The sequence below is a fragment of the Lepisma saccharinum genome, chromosome 4, assembly GCF_977018435.1.
Source record: "Lepisma saccharinum chromosome 4, izLepSacc3.1, whole genome shotgun sequence".
In the NCBI taxonomy this organism is placed as follows: domain Eukaryota; kingdom Metazoa; phylum Arthropoda; class Insecta; order Zygentoma; family Lepismatidae; genus Lepisma; species Lepisma saccharinum.
This window is the reverse complement of record NC_139232.1, coordinates 4,293,887-4,318,476: the sequence shown is the minus strand read 5'-3', so window position 1 is coordinate 4,318,476 and position 24,590 is coordinate 4,293,887. Positions and strand designations below refer to the sequence as shown.

General features: G+C 40.4%; 1 protein-coding gene across 1 annotated transcript; it reads right to left on the bottom strand.

Moving 5' to 3' along the window:
- Window positions 1-5,770: 5,770 nt before the first annotated feature.
- LOC145986829 (uncharacterized) lies at window positions 5,771-6,349 on the bottom strand. Its single transcript, XM_083121301.1, has one exon. It carries the CDS (start codon window positions 6,347-6,349, stop codon window positions 5,771-5,773), a length of 579 nt encoding a protein of 192 aa, XP_082977427.1.
- Window positions 6,350-24,590: the final 18,241 nt, after the last annotated feature.

The following is a 24,590-nucleotide window of genomic DNA, read 5'->3' as shown; positions in this document are numbered from 1 at the left end:
AATCAGGACTGGACCTACAGCTTAAAGTGGGATCCGAACCACTATGTACCTCCAATGGGTATGGAACCCGGAACCCCTTGATTACAAGGCGCTACGACTGCGCCGGAATTCCAGATGAGTTACCGCCCTGAGAAAAATGGAGTAAGGAAGAAAAAATATAGAGCAACAAGAGAGAAAGAACGCAGTGAAGAGAGAGAGGCAGCAAGATAAAGAACGAAACATTGGGGGCAGAAAAGGAGAGGGAAAAATGGAGGAATAAAGAGAAAAAAAATACAAGTATAAACACAAGGGGCAGAAAGAAAGAAAGAATGCCAGGAAGGAGAGAGAGAGAAAATGGAGGAAGAAATAGAAATACAGGAGCAGAAGGAGAGAAATTCTGTCAGAAAGAGAGAGACTGGAGGAAGAAACAAGACAAAGTTGAAGAAACGAAAGAAGAAGTCACGAGACAAGGTGAAACCGATAAAGAAAGGGTTATTCAAAGAAAGTTTATTGAAAAGGAATAATAGAGGGAAAGTTAAAAAGATGAAAGATAGAAGAATAAAGAAAGGATGAGAGACAGACGAAAGATATAAGAATAAAGAAAGAGAGACACATGAAAGAAAGAATCTTGGCGACCATCACCACCGAATCTCACAGCCCATCGAGGCAGCAGGAACAGTTTGTATCCATCCAGACGCGAGAACCCTAAACTAATCCTTCGCCACCGACCTTTCCAGACGGCCTTGCGCTGTATGATCATAGGCAGTGGCGGATTACCAAATAGGCCCACTAGGCGCGTGCCTAGGGACGGCAACTCTTGGGGGCGGCAAATCTTTTTTCCAGAATATCAAGAATAATAAAAAGTGTCTTACGTACACAGTGACAATTTAGACCTATGAAACCAATGTTTCAAATCAACGGATTCAACACTTTCGTTTCATACGAAAGAAACTTTGATGTATCGGATTTCCTATGTGCTATCAAGAAATGTTTCGTCTGATGTGCCTCCTCAGGCGCCAATCAATTTGTTTTTAACCCGTGCTGTGGCTTTTATCGCTTACAATGACAATGCAAACCGCCCAGCCTTTGTTGGTTTGTTTTTGTAAATACATACCACTCCATCTTTCACTAAGCGTTTGTTAATGGCCAGGCAGGAAAGAAGACTGATTGTTTAAAACTCGCATCTGTAACAATGCCAGTCTTAAAAGAAAATAAACACATAAACACTGCTGATAAGTGAGTGAGTGCAGCTTTCGCGTGGACCGCATCTAGTTTTTGTCTTACTGTATTCTCTGGCTGGTGCATTCAGTTTGTTGCTAGTGCGTTTGCGATTTGGTGTTTTTTTTTATGTAGCAGGCAGCATGAAGCGAACAAAGTTAAGTAAACTTGCAAACGAAAAACGTGAAAGAGAAGCAACCTTAAAGAAAAAGCTTGGTACAATGGATACGTTTTTTAGGCGAAAGGAACAAGTGACTTCCGAAAGCAGTTCAAAAATTGAAGTGGAAGCGGCTACATCGAGTGAACTCTGTGAAACGCAAAATGTCGAAAATATTGTGGGTTTAGTGGAGGAAGAAGGTGCAGCTGAGGTAGTGTCCCCTCAGTTCGTAGGAGTTCCTGATTGTGACAGTGAGAGTGCAAATTTCGTTAGTGACGATCCTGCCGAGTGGTGTCTGAATGAGTCTACAATTGACATTCTTCTAAGACGTGGAATTAATCAGAATTCTGAAAACGATTTTTCTAAATCGCAAAGACTCATAGCAGGTACGACAAGATTTTTAAATAATAGTGGTTTTTTTCGTAAACTTGTAAATGGCGATTCAATTTTGCGGAATTATTTGGTATATTCGTGCAGCACTGGTGCCGTTTATTGTGAATCATGCAGGTTGTTCAAGGGCAAGACAAACATCGCAACTCACGGCATTTCAGACTGGAAAAACATTTCAAATATTCTAGCATCACACGAAAATTCTGAAGAACACAATAACTGCGAGTTGGCACTCTTAACAAGGCAGAAATCTGTTGGAACATTGGAAAACCATTTTCGATCACATATTCAGACGGAACTTACGTACTGGGTCAGTGTCTTAAGTAGAGTTTTCCCTGTCGTAGAACTTATACACGAGTTTCCAGCAACCAAAGTGAGGCGGAAGCGGCTTCATTTATGACTGGTAAGTGGTGAATTTAATTTCTCAATACATTACATAATTTTAGGTATAGCACATACAGAAAATGAATTGTTTGTTATTGATTTTTATCCTTTGTTTTTTATTTCAGTATGTTCACTAATTTTTATATTAGCCTGTCAAAATACTGCATATAAATTACTACTTTTCTTTTGAAAAGGGCGCACATTAAGTTTGTGCCTAGGGGCGGCGAGGAAGCTTAATCCGCCACTGATCATAGGAGGAGAAAACGTAGCATTCCGTTTATGGGAGTATTATTTTACTTGTTCTCGCGGGAATAGCAAACTTCCGATGGCGTAGAAAAATACATTGTCGGAAAGAGGACACGTTGAAGATTTGATTTATCTTGGGAAAAGTCGAGAACTCCCATTTGATTAACCGTAACTTGAAGTTGTTGCGTTTATTTCTCAATAATGAGCACATGGCAATCTGAAAATTATTATTTATCATGTTTTCAAAATTCGTGTCCGACTTAATAATCAACTTGAAAAATCGCTTCCGCTTGCAACAGGGGAGAAATTCGTTGTATATTGTACAGTAGGATTTATATTTAATAGCAGTGGCCATTGCGACGATTTTGAAATAAATGCACAGCTAGTGTAAAATTGTCACTCTTATCTTTAAAAGAAATATTCTCGTGACGGCACGGCTGAAAACAAAAATGTCATGGTCTCCTACTTTCCACTCGCTCATGAAAACTATAAACTGTGTCTCCGTTCTTACCCCCACAAATTCGTTCATTGTGAAGCCACAGCGCCTACCTCGTCCTGTCCGCAGATAGACGACCTGGCAAACTTTGAGCCACGAAAACCACCAACGTGTCACGATCGATACAAAGACTAACTTTCACCGAAACATCTGCACAGCACAATTAAAAAAAGTAGTGTTTTTGCAATGGCAAGTAACAAGTTATTTCAAAGTAAAGTCGACTCAGGCGGAAATATACCAGGCTTGTTAAAGGTCCAGGAATTTTAAATAAATTCAATTCCGGTCCAGGAGAGAAAATCAGCAAGCGCAAATGGGTTCTGGACCGTAAAGAACCTTTTTATCTGTCAAATATTTCAATTCGGTCTAGGAACTTTTTTTCGGATTGTACACTCCAGTAACATTTTTATCCGGACCAATTTAAATCTGGTCCAAGTTCCGAATTGAAATTAAACAATACGCAACTTGGACCGAATTTCAATTGTGGGAGAAAAATATTCCGGTCCTCATCCGGAACCTAATAAAACCCATTAGAATTTATGGGTTCCTGGACCATTAACAGCCCTGAAATATAAAACAGAACAAAGATTATTAGCGTAAATCTTTCCCAATTAGATATCTATTGGATGATACTAATAGAAAAGCTTGACTTGCATCAGCCATTTTGTTATCTGGATGGATTCTGCATGATGCATGGCAATATTTTGTGCCTTCAAGAGAAGATATACAGGGTGTCTCCAAGACTGGAAAACCTAGAAACATCAGGGAATTTACTTTTTCTGAAAAAGTCATCGTTTTTGTGAAGTGCAGTAAAAGTAGGTTTTGATTTTTAAAAAATAGGACAAACAAAAGTTTTTAAACTTGTTGTGGGCAAAATATAGTTCAGTTTGACATACTCAATAGTTAGAAATATATAGAGCAGAGGCGTGGCGTGCATGTAACCGGTGTTACCGCAGGTAACAGAAAAATGTAAAGAAATTAAAAAAAGTGTTTCTTAATAAAATAACCACATTGTTAAATAAGTTAACCGAGTTGAGTGTATATTGCAGAGGACATTTTTTCTGCATCCGACAAAAGCGAAGAGACAGGCCGTTCCGCTACCCTCAAGAGGCAACAGGAGGAAAGGGCGCCAATGCAAGGGAACATACAAGGGAAAGACTTGAGGAGACAAGTGGGCTACGGAGTTATTCATATCCCTGTTTAAGGGCCCTGTTGCCGCTGCGGCCTACCGGATCAGCAAGTGTTGTCACATTGGATTTCCAGAAAAGAGCTAAATCACGCCTAAAACGGGGATACTATTTGTCTGAAGCAACAAGAGCTAGACTGCAAAGCCAAAGCTGGATTTAACTACAACTGAACCCGTTTACGTAATAGACGAAAAGATAAGTACTTGATGCGCTTCGTGATTTGGACAAACCTTGCTCCAAAAACCTAAGTTGGCAACAGTAGAACGTACATCTGGACTTCCCTTCCACCGCTGGAGGAGGGGAATTCTGTCGTCTGCTCACCGCAGAAACGTCAAACTGACCCGAATGTGTGGTTCTTCTTCCCCTTTCCACCTCTTTGCAAAGAAACAGAGATGGTTGACAAGGTTCGACTACTATTCACTGGATTCTCGCGGTAACTCTCTCATGAGTGGTATTTCTTTCTAGGAGTTATTGTGGCTAAATAATTCACTGAGCGGATTGCAAAAAAAAGAACGAAATGAACAAAAATCCAGATAAAAGGCATGTTTTTTGGGGGGGGGGAGGGTGGAGATGATAACGGCGATGACCGCGACCGGTAACACTTTTGAAAAAGTCACGCCACGCCACTGATATAGAGTATATAAAATACTATATGTGCATTTCATGTGACGTCAGGATTCACACAGCGGCCATGTTTGCGGCCAATTTTATTTGTTCTGTGTACGTAGCGTCCGTTACATTTGCACCAACTGCACGTTTGTTTAAAATCACGAACCTCTGTTTTAGTATCTCCCGCCCGCCTGCTTGAATTCCGTATCTTACAAGAATTGGCCTCAATCATGGCTGCTCGAAGCCACAATGCAACAGTTTGTGACGTAGGTGAAACACACCTGTAGGAAAAGAGGACTTGTTTCGAAACCTATATCATTTATACATTTTGTCATATCTTCCTGCATTCGGTGTGTTTTCTGAAAGGAAAGTTGGGCCAGACTACGACCACAGATAAACGTTTATCAGAGCTGCGACCCTCACCAGCTCCCCTTCACCTCAGCCCCCCAACCCCAGGGCACGCCACTAACTGCAACGTGCGATTGCGAGGCCTCCTGTATAAAACGGTCGTAGGAGATGCTTTGATTAGTAACCGTACGCACCGGGGCCTACTAACCTGCGCCACAGAGTGTTCCGATGTCCAGAACCCCTGGCTAATTAAAATGCAAATTACTGAGAGTCGTGAAAGGCTTAATTAATGCCTATCCTCTTTCCAATTCTAGCATTTTCCCCCATTCTTCCGTATGTTCTCCTCTACTGTACTGATGTCTATTTTTATCAGTTGGGAATTAAAACACTTGATGAGGAACCATTTATAAAATAACTTCTTCTTTTCCATCCCCTTCTGCCATTAAGCGTCGGGTTCCATCATCCACTTCCTGTGAACTTTTCGATTCAACGCTAGTTTTCGGACTTCCGGCATTGTTTTCCCTTTCTTCTTTCCTATCTTTACCACATACTCTTCCCATTGAACTCTTTGTCGTCCTCTTCCCCCCTTGCCTTCTGGTCTGGCCTCCAGCACCTGTCTAGGCTTGAGATCCTCCTCCATTCTTGTAACATGTCCAAACCATTGCAGTGCCTTTCTCTCTATTGTTTCCAATAGTGGTTTTTGCTGTAATTGGTCTCTAATGGTGGTATTTCTAATCCTATCTCTTCTAGTCTTTCCTACTAGTTTCGTAGGTACCTCATCTCTGCTGCTTGAAATCTGCTATTCTGTTTTGGTAATAATATTAAGCTCTCTGTTCCATACAGCAATGTGGGAATGTAGATTGTCTTGTAAATCATCATCTTTGTTTGTTCACTTATTTCCTGTTTACCAATTAAAGTGTTGTTGAGTTGATAGTACACTTGGTTTGCCTCTTGTACCCTATTATTCGCTTCTTCATCCATTCTTCCATCTGACGTTATGATTGTTCCTAGGTATGTGTATCTGTTTACTTGTTCCAGCTGCTTCTCTTTCCACTGTATACTTAGGGGTGCAGTTTCTCTTGCTTTTGTCACCACCATCACTTTACTCCTATCTATGTTCATGCTCATTCCTCTGTCTTCTATTGTAATTGCCCATTCAATTACCGCCTTCTGTAACTCTTCTCTATTCCTAGCCACCAGGGCTACGATTCCAGGACCCCTCGGCCTGTGCAAGGGTATTCTTTGCGAGTTTCTCGTCCCGTCCCTCCCGTCGAGAAGTGACACAGCCGTCTCACCCATGGTCACTTGCTGCAAGGGCTGGAATCTCCGATGTGTCATGTCTGTTTTCGGCATATTCTTCTTGAAATTTGCTTTCCTCGGCCACACTTTTCATCCCCCAAACAGTTTGTCATCCCGGTTGGAAGATGACGACAGTGTTTTATCAAATGTTTTTAGCTTTTTGAGAAGATCCTGACTCTTCCACTGTCTGTAAGGAAGCTTTTAGTTGATTCTTACATTTTAGTGTGTTGTGTTTCTCATGTGCAGATCTCTTTACAACCTTGCACTTTTAATCTTTCTCGAAGTGTATCTTACCCCCTTGTGTTAAAATTTTAAGTAAGAAGTTTAGATAAGGGGATATTTCCTCGTGTACATTGAAGGGTGCAAAATGCCCATATGTGCCGACGGACGCACCAATTTTTATTCAATCAGTCAGTCATTCAAACCATCACTCATCCTCGTTTTCACGATTAGCCAAAAGTGACAGAAAAGCAAAGTAAAATAAACTAAATGAAGCACACTTTTACCCATCACGCAATGCGAGGATAAACCCCTTAACTAAAATAAAACTAAAATAATATATGTCTGTTAAAAACTTCCTCACCAAACTTCTAGAACAAAAACTTTACTCTCTCCGAGGGCAAAATCTCCATACCTTAGCTAAACGCTGAGGCTGTAAAGGGACCAGCACATATAAGGACAACCACAGGACAAGAAGACACACAGAGGACGTGTTGGCCGTGGGTCCAGGCGCCGAAGCTTCGTTGGTTTGCAAGATTGTAGTTTCCGGGATGTACTACGCTCAAGTGATTGATCAATTTGGTTAAATTTACTTCGCTTTTCAGCCACTTTTTGATCCCGAAGATAGTTGGAAGCGAGGTTGACTTTCCAGTGCCTAAGAGGTCACCTCTGACACGCCCAAGTCTCAACCGAGACAATAAGAAGGAAAATGTCTGTTATTTACCAAATATTTCGGAAGAGAAGAGGAAACGAAATTAACAAATTTGTAGTGTATTACAAAACTTGGGACACAAAAAAACTCGACACGGAAAAAAAATGGGAGCCCGGATTATTTTTCTTGTCATTTTACGTCGCTTTTCTACCTATCGAGATTAATACCGACGTTCCGATTGATATTATTGAGGGAGGGAATAGGGCATCGCCCCCCTTCCCCGTTAATTTGCACCCAGGATGATATCCTAATTCACTTTCTAGCCATCTTAAACCCGAATGTTTATGGTTGAAGCAACACAAGCCTTCCGTCCCAATCCTGAGCAAGATCAATCCAAATTTTTCCATCCTTACAGATTCCCTTTAGGTCCATCTCAACGTTATCCCTCAATCTTTGTCTTGGCCTTCCTACAGGTCTCTTACCATGGGGGTATTTAATGGGGGGGGGGTTCAACGGGTCCAACCCCCAACCCCTCCCCCTCCCGGTTCAGTAAAATTGCCAGATTACCTGTTCTATCCGCTATGCGCAGAGACTTGTTCGTAAAAATTTCTTCAGACTTATTTTGTTCTCATAAATTACAAGCGTATAGAACGTGATACGGATGGGAAATAAATTAATTCCACACACCAGATGGGACTGCATAGCAAACGTCTGCAATTTCCTGATAGTTTCAGAATTTCTCTGGAAAATACTCAGAAAGCTCCTGACATTTCACAAATTCTGTAATGCCACATGTAATTTCTGCCCGAAGCAGCTGCTTGTGAACTTATAGCGCAAATATTATAATTTCATTAGAAGTTTCCGATGTGGTTTGTTACCATTCAAGATTTAAATATTCCTCAGGTTCTAATGTTTTGATAATTTAAAATTTCCCAACTGTTTTATAATCCTGAAAGTCGATAAACCATTTCCAAACTCTAGATCGGAATGGGAAACTTGTCCCTGTTGGAGAATGTAACCGCATCTGGGTTAGCTTCAGCTATTAGTACTTCTACTCTCTCTGGGTTTAGTGGGTGTGGATTTAGAAAAAAAAGTTGGTGAAGAATATAATTGTGCTGATGTAATGGGTGGAGAATTAAGGGAGTGAGATAGATCGTGTCCCAAAGCAATTTTTATACATTGTTCAGCACATATTTTAACCTTGGCTATTGCCCATTTCTGTGGAATTTCTGCAATATGGAGACTGTTAAATCAGTTATATTTTTCTCCCCTCGAGTCTTCTCAAAGGAGCAACCCCGTGGTTAGCACATCGTGGGTCCCGGGTACGAAACCCGGAATGGGCATGGGCGTTTGTGGGTGTCCATTCATCAATTTCATCATGTTATCACTTATCCTGATCTTCGGAAATTAACCAAAAGTGGCACAAAAAGCGAAGTAAAATAATGCAAATCAATCAATCAATCTTCTCAAAGTAATTTAGTTGTAAAAATGCAGTGCAAGATAGCTAGGGAAGTACTGTAACGTTCTCAAGTTGTTTGACACAAGATGGACAGAAAAGTATCAATACTCAGTAGGGTGGCTTGTGAAATCGTATTACTAGAAACTTTACAGTTGTCCATTTTTGGACCATTTTGTAGTAGAAATTAACCCAAGTTTCTCTGAACACAGCCGAGACATTGAAAAATTGACACAACTTATTCCAATATGAAATGCCTATTCCTCATTGATTGGAACAGTATGTCAAAATGTTGGATGGCCTGGTTGATATATTTTACATTTTCAAATCTGAATGAAAAATGCGGCAAAGAGTAATTGAAAAGACATGTCCAGGGTCTACATTGTAGGCAGTAGAAAATTGTGACAAGCTCTTGTACTCAAATATGCACAAATTGTTGCTGATCTTGGCTACACTGCCAGTTTCATCTTCAACACCCAACAGGATGGGTTTAGCATTAAGGAGGTTGAAATAATGTCCTCGCAATTCAACGGGAGATCCTCGACTAATGGACCCTGCACTATTAAGTGTACATACATTCGAATATTAAAATAACACCGATGATGTTATTTTAATTTTGTAGCAAGTAGGAAAAGACTAATTTTAACATTGTAATTCTTTTTTAAAGAGAAGCTGGGATTAGCTTTTTCAAAAGCATTTTCTGCTCATTTTATGTAGAACACTTAGAAGTTTGTAGATAGACATAATTTAATAAATGTGTCAGGGACAATCCCGGAATGGTATCACTTGTCCCGGTGTTCGGAATAGTTTCTTCGGGATGCACAAATGTGGAATCGGGCGGGAAAGAGGAAATGATTAAGACTATACTTTCCTGAACTTTTTTATATTTAAATGCGTGGACGTAATTTTAAAATGCTCATTTTACAAAACAATCTAACTGGAGTTCGATGTAGATCTACATCGAACCATTCTTTCTCCATAATACAAGAGTTAACAAGATACAGACGGTACTGCAAACATCTTTGACTTCACGATGGCGCCGCCGTCTGCTAGCAGTGCTGAATTTCAGTTACGATTCTCTTCCATTGTATAGTAACCTGCTTACTACAAAGAGTCAGTGCTTGGGTGCCTATCTGTTCAATCCACAGTTTTCAAATAAAGTTTGCACACAATGTGGGATGTAAATGACAATTATGTTGTACATAAGTACATACATCTTTATCAGGTCCAACCCCCTCCCTCCGCGCCCTAACAAGCTACCAGTCAGTAGTGTCCTGGATTTTCACTTATGAAATATAGGAACCCTGATTGAACCAAAAGTTGAACCTTCCCCTTATGTGAGCAATATATACGCCCATGTCTCGTACCATCAGGTTTCCAACAAGAATACTGTAAACTCCTTTTCCATTCGTTCCACGTGGCCTAAGTCTTCTTCATTTAATTATTGTAATAATATCTGGATGTGGATACAAATTATGCAGTTCTAAATTATGTAACCTTCTCCACTTCGCCTGTCTCCTCATCCTTAAACATACATTCCTCGCTAGTTTTGTTCTAAAAACACACAATATAGACGGCGAGACTAATTGCTTTAAAAAAATAGCCTTACTATTCGTTATTCCGTTGGATCGCGGAGCAATTCAATCGATTATTAAACATGTCAACTACAACGTCATAAATTTGGATTTGTCAGTTTCCTACTAGTCCTCACTTGCGGGAAGGGATTATTTCATCCGAACTCATCATATTAAACGCACATCAAACACAAAAACGATCAATCACAATCAAAGAGCACACACAGAGAAGGAGAATACCCACAATTGATGAACGGGGAGACAGCAGCTAAGCACCCCAACAGGAAAACAGCCGGTTACATGCCGTGGGCAGTGATTTACAGAGTTTCTATGTGGAAATGAACCGTGTTCAGCCTGTTGTCATGGGCACACATAATGCTCTCTCTAGCCTATTATGGGATCACGGCGTACAATGTAAACGTAACTTTCAAGTGGTATGGAATCTGGATGTGTATTTGGTATTACATTTATGTCGTGCTTTGTATTACGCATCTCTGATAGCTGGATCCAATAGCAGTGGTTATATTCTTGCATGGATATAGGCAAGAGCGTCAGCCCAATTTACACGTTCCCCATATGCCTTCACTTTTACTCCCGTCTTCACACCCACGATTTTTTATTTTTTTTGCGTATAATAAGAAATGATACAAATAATAATCATCATCAAATAATTACCGATGTAAACTAGATAAAGGTAAAGCTACCACCTGTAGACTGTAACATGCATATGGGGGGATGTGAATGTATGGTTCCACACATTAACAATTTCGGCATTCGTTGAGGTGATGTGATTAGCACCATTTATTAGAAGCTGGGTGAAGCACTAAGCCGCTCTATGTAGGAACATTGCTGGAAAAGTTCCAGTATTTTTTTTACTAGTTGTATAATAAATTACTGTTATTTCTAATATTCTATATGTCAGTGGTTCTCAACCTTCGTGAGCCCGGGGCCCGGTATTTTTTTTCTTTTTAAGTCGATGCCCCGATACCAATAATTTTACTCAAATAGCTCCCTAATTTATTTTTAACTTTATACGTTAATTAATATCTACGCTTGACATTTAATATTAATAAATAAATTATGGCATAACCGTCGAGAGCATTATTTCGATTTTGTCAAGGCTTGTTCACAAATTTAAACTTTGTTTAAATTAGTTGACAATGACTGGATCTATTGCAATCTTTCAGCTTCCTCTGCCCAATATTATTAAATTAATTTGTTAAGTGCTCATTTTCATGGGCATGTTCCATTTCGGACAACAGAAAATTTCAGTCAATCAGAATATTTTCACTTCAATATTTGTTAATGGAAATTGCTGACCGTGGTGACCAACAAATATGGAGGCTGGAAGCAACGCGCCACCCGTTTAGATCGTTTGATCCATCACCGGCAGCATTTTCTGCTATTGCAGTGGAAACCCGAACCGAACCCAGGTGGTTGCCAGTTTGGGCTGCAAGTCGCAAACCTCGGGAGAACCTCTTCGCGGCCAGGTATAATTGATGCTACGGCCCGGCGGTTGAGGAACACTGCTCTATGTGGTATATGAAAAATTTCCAATAGAGAGGAATTCAAGCAACTACTTCGCAAATAATTAGAAATTATATATAATTCCCCCAAGTATTAAAAATTATTTCTTTATTTATTTATTTACATTAATGAACCCGACAGGCTGATGCCCAGTTAGAGAGTTCATGTTACACAATGGAACAAAGATACAATTGATCAAACATGCTTCAGTGAGCGTTATTGAGAGTTTACATTTCAGCGTTTTTAAATTGCATATAAGACATACAGAATAAATCAATATTTTTGTTACGCTTTTCTAAGGCATTGAAGAGATTCTCCAGATAGGGGATATTTTGACAATGTTTGTTCGCGTCCTATTCACATTAAAGGTTTGATGATTAGGTTGCGTCTTGATGTTAGGAACGCGTAATTTAAATTATGAGATCCAAAGAAGAGAGCGAAGTTTCCCATTATATATTTTTCAGAGCATAAGCAGGTCGCGGACTGTACTTTGATCGTCAAACCTGTGTACGGTATTCGGAATTCGTCAATTAGATTACTGTAGGAATCAAATCTGGGATAAGCGCCTTCAAGTTTATACTTTATGTAAATAATATTTTGGATTGCACTCGCTCTATATTTCGTTTCACGCCGAAGGCGTGACTCGAACCCGGGACCCCTGGCGTTATAAATCAATAGACTAATCACTTCAAGGGGTCCGGCTGAAGCGCTGGAAGCAGCTTCTTACAAGCACATTACACCGGCAATCTTCAGCGGATCTTTAAAACTCTGCTGACACGGAAATCCACAGGAAATCGTTGAAAACGCAACGTCACCCTTATGCAAGAAAAGACAGTTAACGACAAGACGCGGAATCGCCAACGGCCTTAACGATCAGAAATTTGAATCTTTCTTAAATAGTTCGAGATAACAGTTGTTGAAATCAGAAAGTTATCGCGTGAACAGTTCTTGCCTCCAAGTTTATCGATTGATATGTAAAGAGTTACAGCGAGGCGTGGTGCGCTATCAAAGTTTCATTTCATGACCGAGCCTTGTGTACTCAATCAACAAGATGATCATCTCTGCAAGACACCAAAGGTAAGCGAACATTCCTTTATTCATTTTCTATTATTCTCATGACCCCGCCAGACCAGTCAACCGAAGTGTTAAAATCGGATGTTTAGTGTTCTCCTCAGTTGACAGGGTTATTTACGTGTTACCTTCGTTTCTCAGGGATGTTACCCCAGGCCATAAACATACCTCCCGCAAGCGAGTAGCTTTAGGCTGGCCTAACCTGAGTTCGATCCCAAAACCTAGGGCTTTTATACGATTTGTAGTCTGTATTATACTGTCAGTGGTCCATATAACAGATCCAAATTCAAGTTTTGCGTGAACTATAGAGTAATATAATATCTTAAGCGTTTGGATGTTTCTAAAGTCTTTGCCCATTGTAATAATGAACCTGATTAAGTTTGTAAGCGTTATCAACCAGAGGGGGGAAATTCCCCCTCACCCGTACCATCAATTACCTCTAAGACTAGTTACATCAACGACGCCAAAACCTGTACACTAGAGTACAAGCAGTTCTGTGAATAATGAGTGCATTTCCTACACCATACACTTTGCATGAAACTCTATTCTACATGGAAAATAAAATTAGCAATTATCTCTATTTGTAATGCTCTTTTACTATTAAAAAAAAAAAAAGGCAAAGAATAATTAATAAGGGAATCTACTTTGCCCTTCAAGTCACACGTGGCATTACCAATGCTTCTGCTATGTAAAATGCTTAACATGCCTCCATGGAATGAATCTGATCGTGTACCATTGAAATTGTTTGCATTACGCGTTTGCGTTACGCTTTACCACATTTTCGTTGTCACTTGCAAATGGCAATAGGAATGCTTGGTGCGTTAATTAAAAATGGAGAACCTGGTATTGATTTTTCACTTGCAGATCCCAGCTATATCAGAGTATCTTATTTTACTGAAAAAGATAATCGTATATTCATAATATAACCGTATCAATTTGAAGAATACGGAGAGAGCACATGTGGCGAGGGGAGTTTATTCAGAATTTTCCATCTGGAGGGATGTTAAGTTCGAATTTAGGGATATTTTAGGGGATGTTGAGGAAATTGGGGGGGGGGGTGTTAGGAGGTAAAAAGTAAAAAAAGTTCCCCCCTGTGCATTGCACCAGGCCATGAAGGCGTATAGGGGGGTGTGGTGTATGACCCCACACTTTCTTGATCTCGGCCGAATTGGGGGGTCATGTGATCAAGACTACGCCCCTAGCCGCCTCTACCCGCCAGAGTTTCCTACAGGTAGCCTAGTCACTTTATACGACGCTGGGTGGGCACTGGAGCCGCTTGAACAGGTTGAAAAAGTCCCGGCTCTCCCCCGCCGGGATCGAACCCAGGTCTCTCGCATGGTAGTCAGTCTATTGAAATTCACCAGTTTGCGAAAATTGGGGATAGGGGAGTTCAGAAGATTGTTCCCTTTACTGTAAAATTGAAGATATCAAAAGCAAATACGTCACAATAATTCTTCATTCATTAGCCCAGTCAATGAAGGACAAAAAAGGGCTAATGTCGGGAATAATTCCCTAAAAGCTGAATGTTGGTCAGTTGTTAGAACACTACTAATAGTGCAAAATCCAAAAAGTCCTCGCCCCTCCTAGCGGTGCTTCCCCCCCAGCACCCCCAAACATCAATTTCGCAGACTCTCAGTTATTGGCCTATATCTCCGTAACCAATGGTCTTAGGCAGGTAATCTTTCTTTAGTCTTAATCCTCATTAGATGGGCTACAAAAAAGATTCTGTTTAATTTTTCGATAATGTTGGTGGTTTTGCCTTAATTTAAAAAATAATCTTCAAAATGTGAATTTTTTCTAGTACTTTCTGAAGTTTTTGCCTTTTAACTTTTGAACAAATTAAATGACAAAAAATTGTTTCGAATAAAAGTTGTAGCCTAATTTATAAGATTTAAAACGATATCAGTTTGAATATATTTTAATGAAAGATGCGCCATAAAATGTGTCTCCAAATGGAGGAGAGCACCAGAAGTCTATCTTTATCTCACTCCGGCGGTTAAGTCCGGAATCATTAACTTTTCGATAAAAGCATGAGACTTGGTAGAATCAATTGTAATACCACTTAAGACATGTTCAGTCGAGTAGCAAATCACCATCTGCGTGCTGATGGCCGCCATCTTGAAAACGTCAACCATATTGGATATTTTTGATTTGATATATCTCGGGAACGGTGGCACCTGTCAACTTCAGGATTTTTCAGAAATGATCCAAATAGTGTAAACTTTCATAAAATATCAATAAATCTATTTTTGAAAAATGAAAATAGTGGTTTTGTAGAAAAACTTACTATAATACTTTATGTGAATAACTCCGAGTTAAAAAAAGAGTCTTAATAATTCTCGAACCATACAATAGTATTGTATATTTGGTAACGTTACGAAATGTTTGTTAGATGACTTTAGACGAACTTTCTTGTATTTATAAATTTACCTCAAATAACATTTTTAAGAGAAATACAAGATGTATATAACTCAAATTGATTTCTGAAAGTATGAATGAATGAAAAACACATTTTCATTGTAACTGATGAAATGAAAATAGTGAAAATTATTTAGAAAATATTTTTCTATGAATTTTTCATAAGTTCATTTCTCTTCTTTGATAACATCTCAAAATCGTATCCTTTACATTCGCATAATGTAGTGGAGGCAAGATTTTTCCATTCAACACTTGGAACGCCCAGTTCACTGTTAACTTGGCGTGTATTGTATGATTTCTCTCTAGTTATCACCAGCAAATACATACATTGTCAGCCATTGACGTATCCAAGGACCTCTGTCGCTCCGTACTCCTCCATCAGAAATCATCAGAGCTGGGTTGACAACAAAGGCACTTACAAAGATACCAACCCTATGGCTATAAATGCTGGATGTTTTTTCATGATACAGAAATGTTATTATTCTAACATTCTCATGTTGACAAAAGTGGATCACAATATCCCATTCTAACCATATCAAAACAAGTAAAAATGATTGGCATATTTTCCAATAACTATAAAACACATTTCTCTTCATAAACATTTATCCTCTTCACAAAATATCTATGAAACAAAGTTAAAATTAAAAATAAACAGTAATTTTGCCTGTAGTATTGTATTGATGTGAAACTTGGTCCATTGCATTAAAAGAGAAACATAAATGAAGAGTATTTGAACATAAAATCCTTAGAAAAATATTTGGACCTAAAAGGGATGAGGAGACAGGTGAGTGGAAATGGTTACATAATTTAGAATTGTATAATTTGTATTCATGTCCAGATACGTATTATTAGAATAATTAAATCAAGAAGTCTTAGGTTGGAAGTTCGCGTGGCACGAATTGGAGAGGAAAGAAGAGTTTACAGGATTCTTGTTGGGAAACCTGATCATAAGAGACCTGTAGGAAGACCAAAACGACGATGGAGGGATAACGTTGAGATGGACCTAAAGGAAATCAGTCAGGATGGAAAAGATTGGATTGATCTTGCCCAGGATAGGGACAGATGGAAGGCTTGTATTGCTGCAGCCATAAACCTTCAGGTTTAGAAATGCTAGAAAGTGAGTAAGTTACTTAAGATGAGTGCCTTTCAGTTTTCAACATCTGATGAATTTTGAACTTGCAAGTAAAGAAACCACCTGTTGCTTACATGTTATGAACTAGATGAGTTGATAGCAATGAGTGGATACCCAAACTTCAACCCATTCACGTGATGTAACAGCACTGTTGTTTTTGTTTCTTAATGACTAAATAAGTCGTAATGATGTGATATGGGTTTGACGTCACTCAAAAAACCGTAAATCTTCTGAAAACACTACAGTTCCAACTTTTGCATATTGATATTGAATATAAGTACCATACATATACATGTAGTCAAAATATGGAACTGGGTTCAGTGGTTCCCGGCTAGCCACAACTACTGGGTGAGTCTGTTAAGAGAGGCCCTGTGGAAAATGTGCTCCTTGCATGTAAGCAACCCTGGAACACCGAAGAGAAGAGCGGGGCAGAGAACAGTCCAGGATATCGGTTCCAAGCAGTTTAGACAACTTGACATAAACGTAAATGAATGAAACATCTCTTCTGTAAATACAGTACAGCGTGACAACAATCTACCTAGAGGAGGTGCTGGAAATGTCCTCCGTTGATCTCGAGGCACGTGTGCAGACAATACCACATGTTCTGAAAAGCACGGGCGAGCACATCCTGCTGGATGGCGTGGATAGCTGTGATATTGTTGTTCTGGAGTTCTTAGAGTGTGTGAGGGTTGTTGATGTTCCTTTAGAGCTCCCCACAAGAAGAAATCACAGGGTGATAAATTTGGAGAACGAGGTGACCAAGGTAGGTTCGTGCCACGGCTGAACACGATCAGGTGAGAACACTGACTCAATGCGCGTGATCGTTGCACATGCTGTATGCGCCGTGGCTCCATCCTGCTGAAAGTAAGCGTTCCTTCGCTCATCATCAGTCAGTTGTTCAACAAACACGTTGAATATGTTACTGATGTAACGAGCCGAGTTCACAGTCTCATGGAAGAATACGGGGATGATGCGGCGTGACGACACGGCACACCAGACACCGAGTTTCTGGGTGTGCAGTGGAACCTCCATGAACACGTGTGGATTGTCACCTGGCAGTTTATGTAGCCTGACAGATGGAACCATGCTTCATCGGAAATGAACTAGTAACCATCCTGCAGCATCTCCGGAGCAATATTGGACAGAAACCACTCACAAAACTGCACGCGATATGCCTTGTACACATCCCGCACTTGATGCATCACGGTAACTTTGAATGCGTGCAAGTTCAAGTCCTGCTTCTGGATTCGCATAGCGGTTGAATGGGACACCTGTAACTGTTGTGCCAAACGCCGAGATGATTTTTGTGGACCGTGTATCGTTAGCTGCGCTGCGTCGCCCACCTTTGCCTCAGTGCGAACAGTCTTTGGACGCACTTTTGGCGTATTCAGCACGGATCCGGTTTCCCGCCATTTTGCAATCAGTTTTTGCATTACTGATTGCCTTCGCTGGAACTCCATTCACCGCGAACTCCGTCGTAAACAAATCTGCACACTGTTTCCAAGAACCGAGGCGTGCATACGTCTCGACAACAAAGATACGTTGCTGCACCTTTAACACGATGCTGACCCACAGAACCACACTCGCAACTTTCCTCGCCGCTCAACTGACCTGCACGCTGCCTGCCTCAAGGTCACTACTGGACACTTCCTTTTCAATCCCCTTCTATGTAATGTTGTCGAAACTACTTGGCACCGATATCCTGGACTGTTCTCTACCCCGCTCTTCTCTTCGGTGTACCAGGGTTGCCTACATGCAAGGAGCACATTTTCCACGGCGCCTCTTTTAACAGACTCACCCAGTATATGAAGACGATAAGAGAGGCATCATGTTGGGAGACTCCACCTTGAAATGACTGCCTTAAAATGCATGGCGGTGTTCTTACTGGAGGAGCCTAGATATAAACTCTGGAGCAAACCAAGATTCCTTCTTACCTGGTACAAGGGATTCATTTAGTAAAGCTTGACATGTGAGGAAAACAGTACATTCACATCAGACTACAACGTATGTACGTACTCTACAAACTGCATACGAATGTATACCTTTCCAATTGTAGCACATAACCTGACTCAAGATATCTCAATTTTAAAGACTAGTGCATGCAAGGAACTAAAAAAGCCCAAAACTCTAAGTGTAACAACTTAAATTGAGAGAGAACTTCTCATTGTTCACCTGGGAAAGAGCCTTCATGAAATAAACTTATTTTTATATATCAACACTTTGTGCAATCTGCAGTGGGATTTTCATGCTCAAGACCATTACAACCAAGCACAGAGTACTATACTCTGTCCCGGGAATCTATGGAGCAAGCGAACGAAAGTAAGTATCTGCCCAAGAGGGGCTCGAACAATGAAATTTTGCGAGGAAACGGAATTGCGTGGACAAGCAAAAGGGACTGTAGTTCCCAGCTGTTTGCATCAGCGTGTACAGGTTTGATCACTTTCTCCCCCTTCTCTTCCGTTATGCGTGGCATTGCTCCAGAGATTCCCAGGATAGAGTATAGGTGTTTGGTGTTGAACAGGAAATTTTGCCTGAATTATATGAATGCTTTTTTCTTTCAAATAATAGAACAATTTAATAGAATTTCAATTACTTCAACGTTCTCTAATCAAATTGGGTTGTACATAAATTGAATTTATCTTAAAAATGTTATTTATGGTAAATTTATAAACACAAAAAATAGTATTTTAAGGGTTGAGTTCATCTAAAGTCTTCTAACACACATTTCGTAATGTTACCAAATATAATACTATTCTATGGTTCGAGAATTATTAAGACTTTTTTTTTAACTCTGAGTTATTCACATAAAGCGTGGTATTATAGTGAGTTTTTCTACAAAATAACTATTTTCATGTTTAAAAAATAGATTTATTGATATGTTATGAAAGTTTACACTATTTGGATCATTTCTGAAAAATCCTGAAGTTGACAGGTGCCACAGTTCCCGAGATATATCAAATCAAAAATATCCAATATGGTTGACGTTTTCAATATGGCGGACATGAGCACGCAGATGGCGATTTCCTACTCGACTGAACATGTCTTACGTGATATAACAATTGATTCTACCAAGTCTCATGCTTTTATCGAAAAGTCAATGATTCCGGACTTAACCGCCGGACTGAGATAAAGATACACTTTTCTGGTGCTCTCCTCCATTTGGAGACACATTTTATGGCGCATCTTTCATTAAAATATATTCAAACTGATGTCGTTTTAAATCTTATAAAATAGGCTACAACTTTTATTCGAAACAATTTTTTGTCATTTAATTTGTTCAAAATTTACAAGGAAAAAAAACTTCAGAAAGTACTAGAGAAAATTCACTTTTTGAAGATTATTTATTAAATTACAACAAAACCACCAACATTATCGAAAAATTAAACAGAATCTTTTTTGTAGCCCATCTAATGAGGTTTAAGACTAAAGAAAGATTACCTGCCTACGACCATTGATTACGGAGATATAGGTCAATAACTGAGAGTTTGCGAAATTGATGTTTGGGGATGCTGGGGGGGAAGCACCATGAGGAGGGGCGAGGACTTTTTGGATTTTGCACTACTAGTAGTGTTCTAACAACTGACCAAAGTTCAGCTTTTACGGAATTATTCCCGACATGAAACCTTTATTGACTGGGCTACAAGTTTAAAAGTGGCATTCCACATTACAAAATATATAGGCAATAACGTAGACCAAATATTGTTCCCAATACAGAAAAGAGAAGAATATTTCATTGCATTTGGCAGAAATTTTCAGAAAGGGGGAAGGAAAAGGTCGAAGTTAAAACTTGTGTCCTTAATTGGGATATATTGGTGTAATGTTGATATGTCATTATAAGAAAGAGGCATTTGAAGAAAAAAATGGAACACACAGATATACGAAAGGATAAATGGTAATAGAGAAGCCAGAAACGACCAGGGGAAAAGAATCAGGACAGTGGAAAGGGGAAGATAAAGAAGCGAGACAAATGCACCAGAGAGAGAAATAAGAAAGTGGGAAAAAGAAATAGAAATTAAGAAACAAGACCAGGAAAGAGAGAGGAGTAGAATGGAATAAAAATAAGATGAAATGGAGTTAGAAGGGATTTTTATTTCTTTTTAAGAGGGGAAGTGACCTCCTTTGGCCTTCTCAGCAGGCACCCATGTACACTTATAATGTGCATATTGACAGAACATTATTTCTGACATTTGAGGGGGTGCCTTCTCCTCCCTTCAGCTGCCATCATCATTCATGAGAGAAATTATAGCTAACATGCAAGGACCTATTTAGGGGGGGTCCAAGGGGTCTGAACCCCCCCCAAAGACTTTCTAATTACAAATATTAAATAATGAAATAATAAAATAACTGAAATTACACAATGGAAATATACTTATTCTTTAATCGAGGGCTATTTATTTACGCCAAAATCATTGGAAGGCAAGGATTATATTGTAATCATACTACTTTGAATGACAGTGGCAAAGTAAGTAGATACTTACAACCTAACATTCATAAAATATCACCAAGAACTGTCGTCAACTGGATCTACCAACCTTTTTTTACATTTAATAAACATTCAATTCTTTATCTATTTGACATTAATTTCCTTGCCAGGGCAGTTTTTTTGTGTACAAATTTTTCCGGCCTTAACTACACATAAGCTAGATAATGTACTTATATGTTCTGTTATATCACTATGCTTATACCGTTCTTTTAACTATTCATGTAATAAAAATATAATGCGGTGGCTCAGTCGGTAACGCGTCTGACTACCATGCTAAAGGTCCCGGGTTCGATTCCCGGCCGGTTCAAATCCGGGAACTTTTCTAACGATGGAAGCGGCCCCGGCGCCCACCCAGCGTCGAATAACATGGGTACCTGGGGAAAACCCTGGGGGGTAAAGGCGGTCAGGGGCGTGATGCTGATCACATCAACCCCACTCACGACCGGATCAAGAAAGTGTGGGGCGTTACCCCCACACCCCCTATAGGCCTTCATGGCGTGGTGCTATGCACAGGGGAGCACATTACCTTTTTTAATTAATTTGAATATTTTAATTAATACTGTAGTAGTTGTAATTGGCCGCTTGACCAACACCAAGTGTATCTCAGTGTTGCCAACCCACCCCAAGAAAATTTCACCATTTTACAGGCGAAGCTAACCTACAAATAGGAGTTGGCAACACTGACTAGTTGCTTCTCAATGTCTTGGAAAACGTCTTAAGACAAATATCTTAATCTTTAAGAAAGTCGACTTCCGGTATGTCAAGATGTTACTTCCGGTCTGTCAAGAAAATTTTCTTAAGACAAATATCTTAAGACGTTTTCCAAGACATTGATTTTCTTGGCTCCTAATTGAGCTAGGATGATGATTTTAGGTTTGTTGGATAGGATTCGATGAGAACTATTCGACTAGCAAATAAAATCGATTCTACCCCCCTCTATTTTTTTTCTAGCATACTGATCTATTGCATGCTAACCAAACCTCTTGGGAGGCAGGGCTCTTGTAACGCCACGGGTCCTCCACATGTATGTATGTATGTATGTATGTAATGCGATTTGGGGGGGGGGGGAAGAGCGGGCCAAATTTTGAACTTACGGCTGGAAATGTTTCTATAACATGTTTTCGTTCGAAGCAAATTCATAGATATTGTTAAATAAATATTAATATTTTGCTATTAATTGTAAATATATACTTATTGTATTGTAGCAATTAGTTTTTTGGTATCGAAAAGCGACTGTTATCGGATTTGAAAATTATTTTTCTGTGGACATCTAGAAACTACAATTTCGTGCTAACAATGTTGGCAGAATACAGAATGAACAATAGGTAGGGGGGCCTTGGACGGCGGAAGTTTACTTCCTGGTTTTTCAGTAGCTGAACGATGGAATTCCTCACTGGCCAATTTTAATCTTACAGCTAGAAATGTTTCTATAAAATAACCATGCCTATGAATCTGTTTGGCTTCAGGAAGCAAGCTATGGAAGTGCCCGTCCAGCCTACGAGCTTCAACGAACTCCTGCCTTCCATGCTATCTAAACTTAACGGTCTGTTAATTATACACTTGAATAGCATTCTGACACAGTACGAGGAGGATGTGGGCAAAACGTTCTATGTATTCAACAACAACTTGAATTATTACCAGTTCCTCATCTCCGGCAAACTTAAGTTCAAGACGAATCCCGAGAAAAAAGGGGAGGCCAAGGTTTCCTCTGGCAAGAACATCTATCGCATCAAGCATGATAGGATGGATGCGACTACAACGTACGAAGTGTCTGCTGGCGATCGCCTGTACGTGGAGCTCTTGGACGACTACGACAAACTCATCCCTCTTTTTGTGGAGATGCGAATCACCTACCCTATAATAAATAACCATAGCAACAATGCCTAACGATATTTTTGGTCACACCAAGCGCGATGATCACGGCGACAAGCTACTCATGCTCGACGTCAGGGTCAAGAAGTTGCGAAGCGACCTGCAGGCCCTGCAGTTCACGCTCAACTCCAGCCTCCAGTCAGAGATACCTAGTCTACAGTCTCAGTGCCTGGACCCAGTACTCAAAATCGACGCCGAGCTTAAATCGCTGCTGCAAAAGTACACCGACCTCGCGTCAATAGACAACTTCGACAACTTGGCGCTGAGCATAGGCAAGCTGCAGAACGAATTTTTGAAGTTGCAGCAAGCGCAGACCTCCGATGTGGAACAGCTGAAGCGACACTTGCAGGACCAAACGAGCACCATCCAGACTGAACTGCAAAACATTATCCAGAGCATCAAGACTCAAGATGACTACGATCGAGTGAACGCCAGTATTGCCAAATTGCACGAACAGTTTCAATCGTTCGAAATTCCTACGTTGGAAAGCATCAAGGCTGAGCTTCAAACGGACGCTTTGCATGCAGCCATCAACGAAGTCAAAACTAAACTCCAAACGCTAGAGGACTTCATCGACAATCTACCTTCGTCCAGCGAGCTGAACGCCATTGCCCGTAGTGTTGCCAACATAAAACTCCAACTTGAGACCTACGAGGATTTCGGGAAGCTGCAAGGCACCATAACGCATATTGAGGATGCTCTCGCCGTCATCAAAAATGATCTGGCAAACGTACACGAAGCACTGGAATCCAAACTGCCTGGCATCAGGGTTACTCTGGCCAGCGTCCAACAGCAGATCACCAAGTTGGAAAATCTAAACACCGAATCAGAGTTGTCGCATTTTCACCACTTGATCGACGACATACAGACTAAGTTGGAAACTTCGCAACAATCCACTCCCACCCAGGACGACATAACAAATTACAAGAAGGCATACGCGCTGCTGCTGCTGCCTCAGAGTTGGATGCGGTAAAAAAAGCTTTGGAGTCGCTCCAAAACACGGTGGCCACCCTGCCTACCTCGCAGGAACTGAAAAGCGTGAAGAGGGCTCTCAACCGAATACTCAAATCCGACGACATCAAAAACATCCAAACAGAAATTGAATTGCTTCGGGAGTCTGTTGCAACCTTACCCACCAACCAGAACATCAGCGAGCTACATGGCTTGTTTGCGGAAATTAGAACCCAGGTCCACGACCTCGCAACCCAGAGCTCCAAGTTGACACTCGTGGAAAGTCTACAGCAGATTATCGCCAATGTGAAAGAGCAAATAGGCAGCATCGAGGCGAGCCAGGAATCGGCCATAACCAATTTCAGTACCCAACTACATGAGTTAAACGAAAAATTCAAGAGGCTAATTGTCGATGTGAAGATCAAGCCCGATTACGACACTGTTGTCCGTGCTATCGAGGAACACGTGGAATCGGTGAACGGTAGATTGGAGGATGTGGAGAGCGAGGTTCGAACCAATGTAAACACCCTGAACGCTAGCATCGACAATCTCAAGTCTACTGTTGTCATCGAACTGTACAGCATTCCAAACAGGGAATTTTCCTCCCTCTTCCATACGGATGCCAAACTCTACATGCTGACTCCTGCAAAAGCCTATCACCAGTTTTTTATCGCTGGCACACTTCAGTTCGCCAAGGTTTCATACTTGTCTTTGCCTCACGCAACCCACTACCCAACCATGACCGTGACGAACATCAGTCACGAGCCTAAAATAAGAGGAGTGGAGTTGGTCGATTTTACCCACCCCGAAACTCGCGAGACTGCCTATGCTGAAGATGCTACTCAAATTATCGACATAGAAATAGGTGACAAGCTGTACATAGAAAACCCGGCATTGTCTGCGGCCAGAAATCCCATTTAAGCTA

Bases quoted from the DNA above. Each gene is read 5' to 3' on its own strand.
- LOC145986829 (XM_083121301.1), bottom strand. From the start codon at position 6,349: ATGACACATCGGAGATTCCAGCCCTTGCAGCAAGTGACCATGGGTGAG.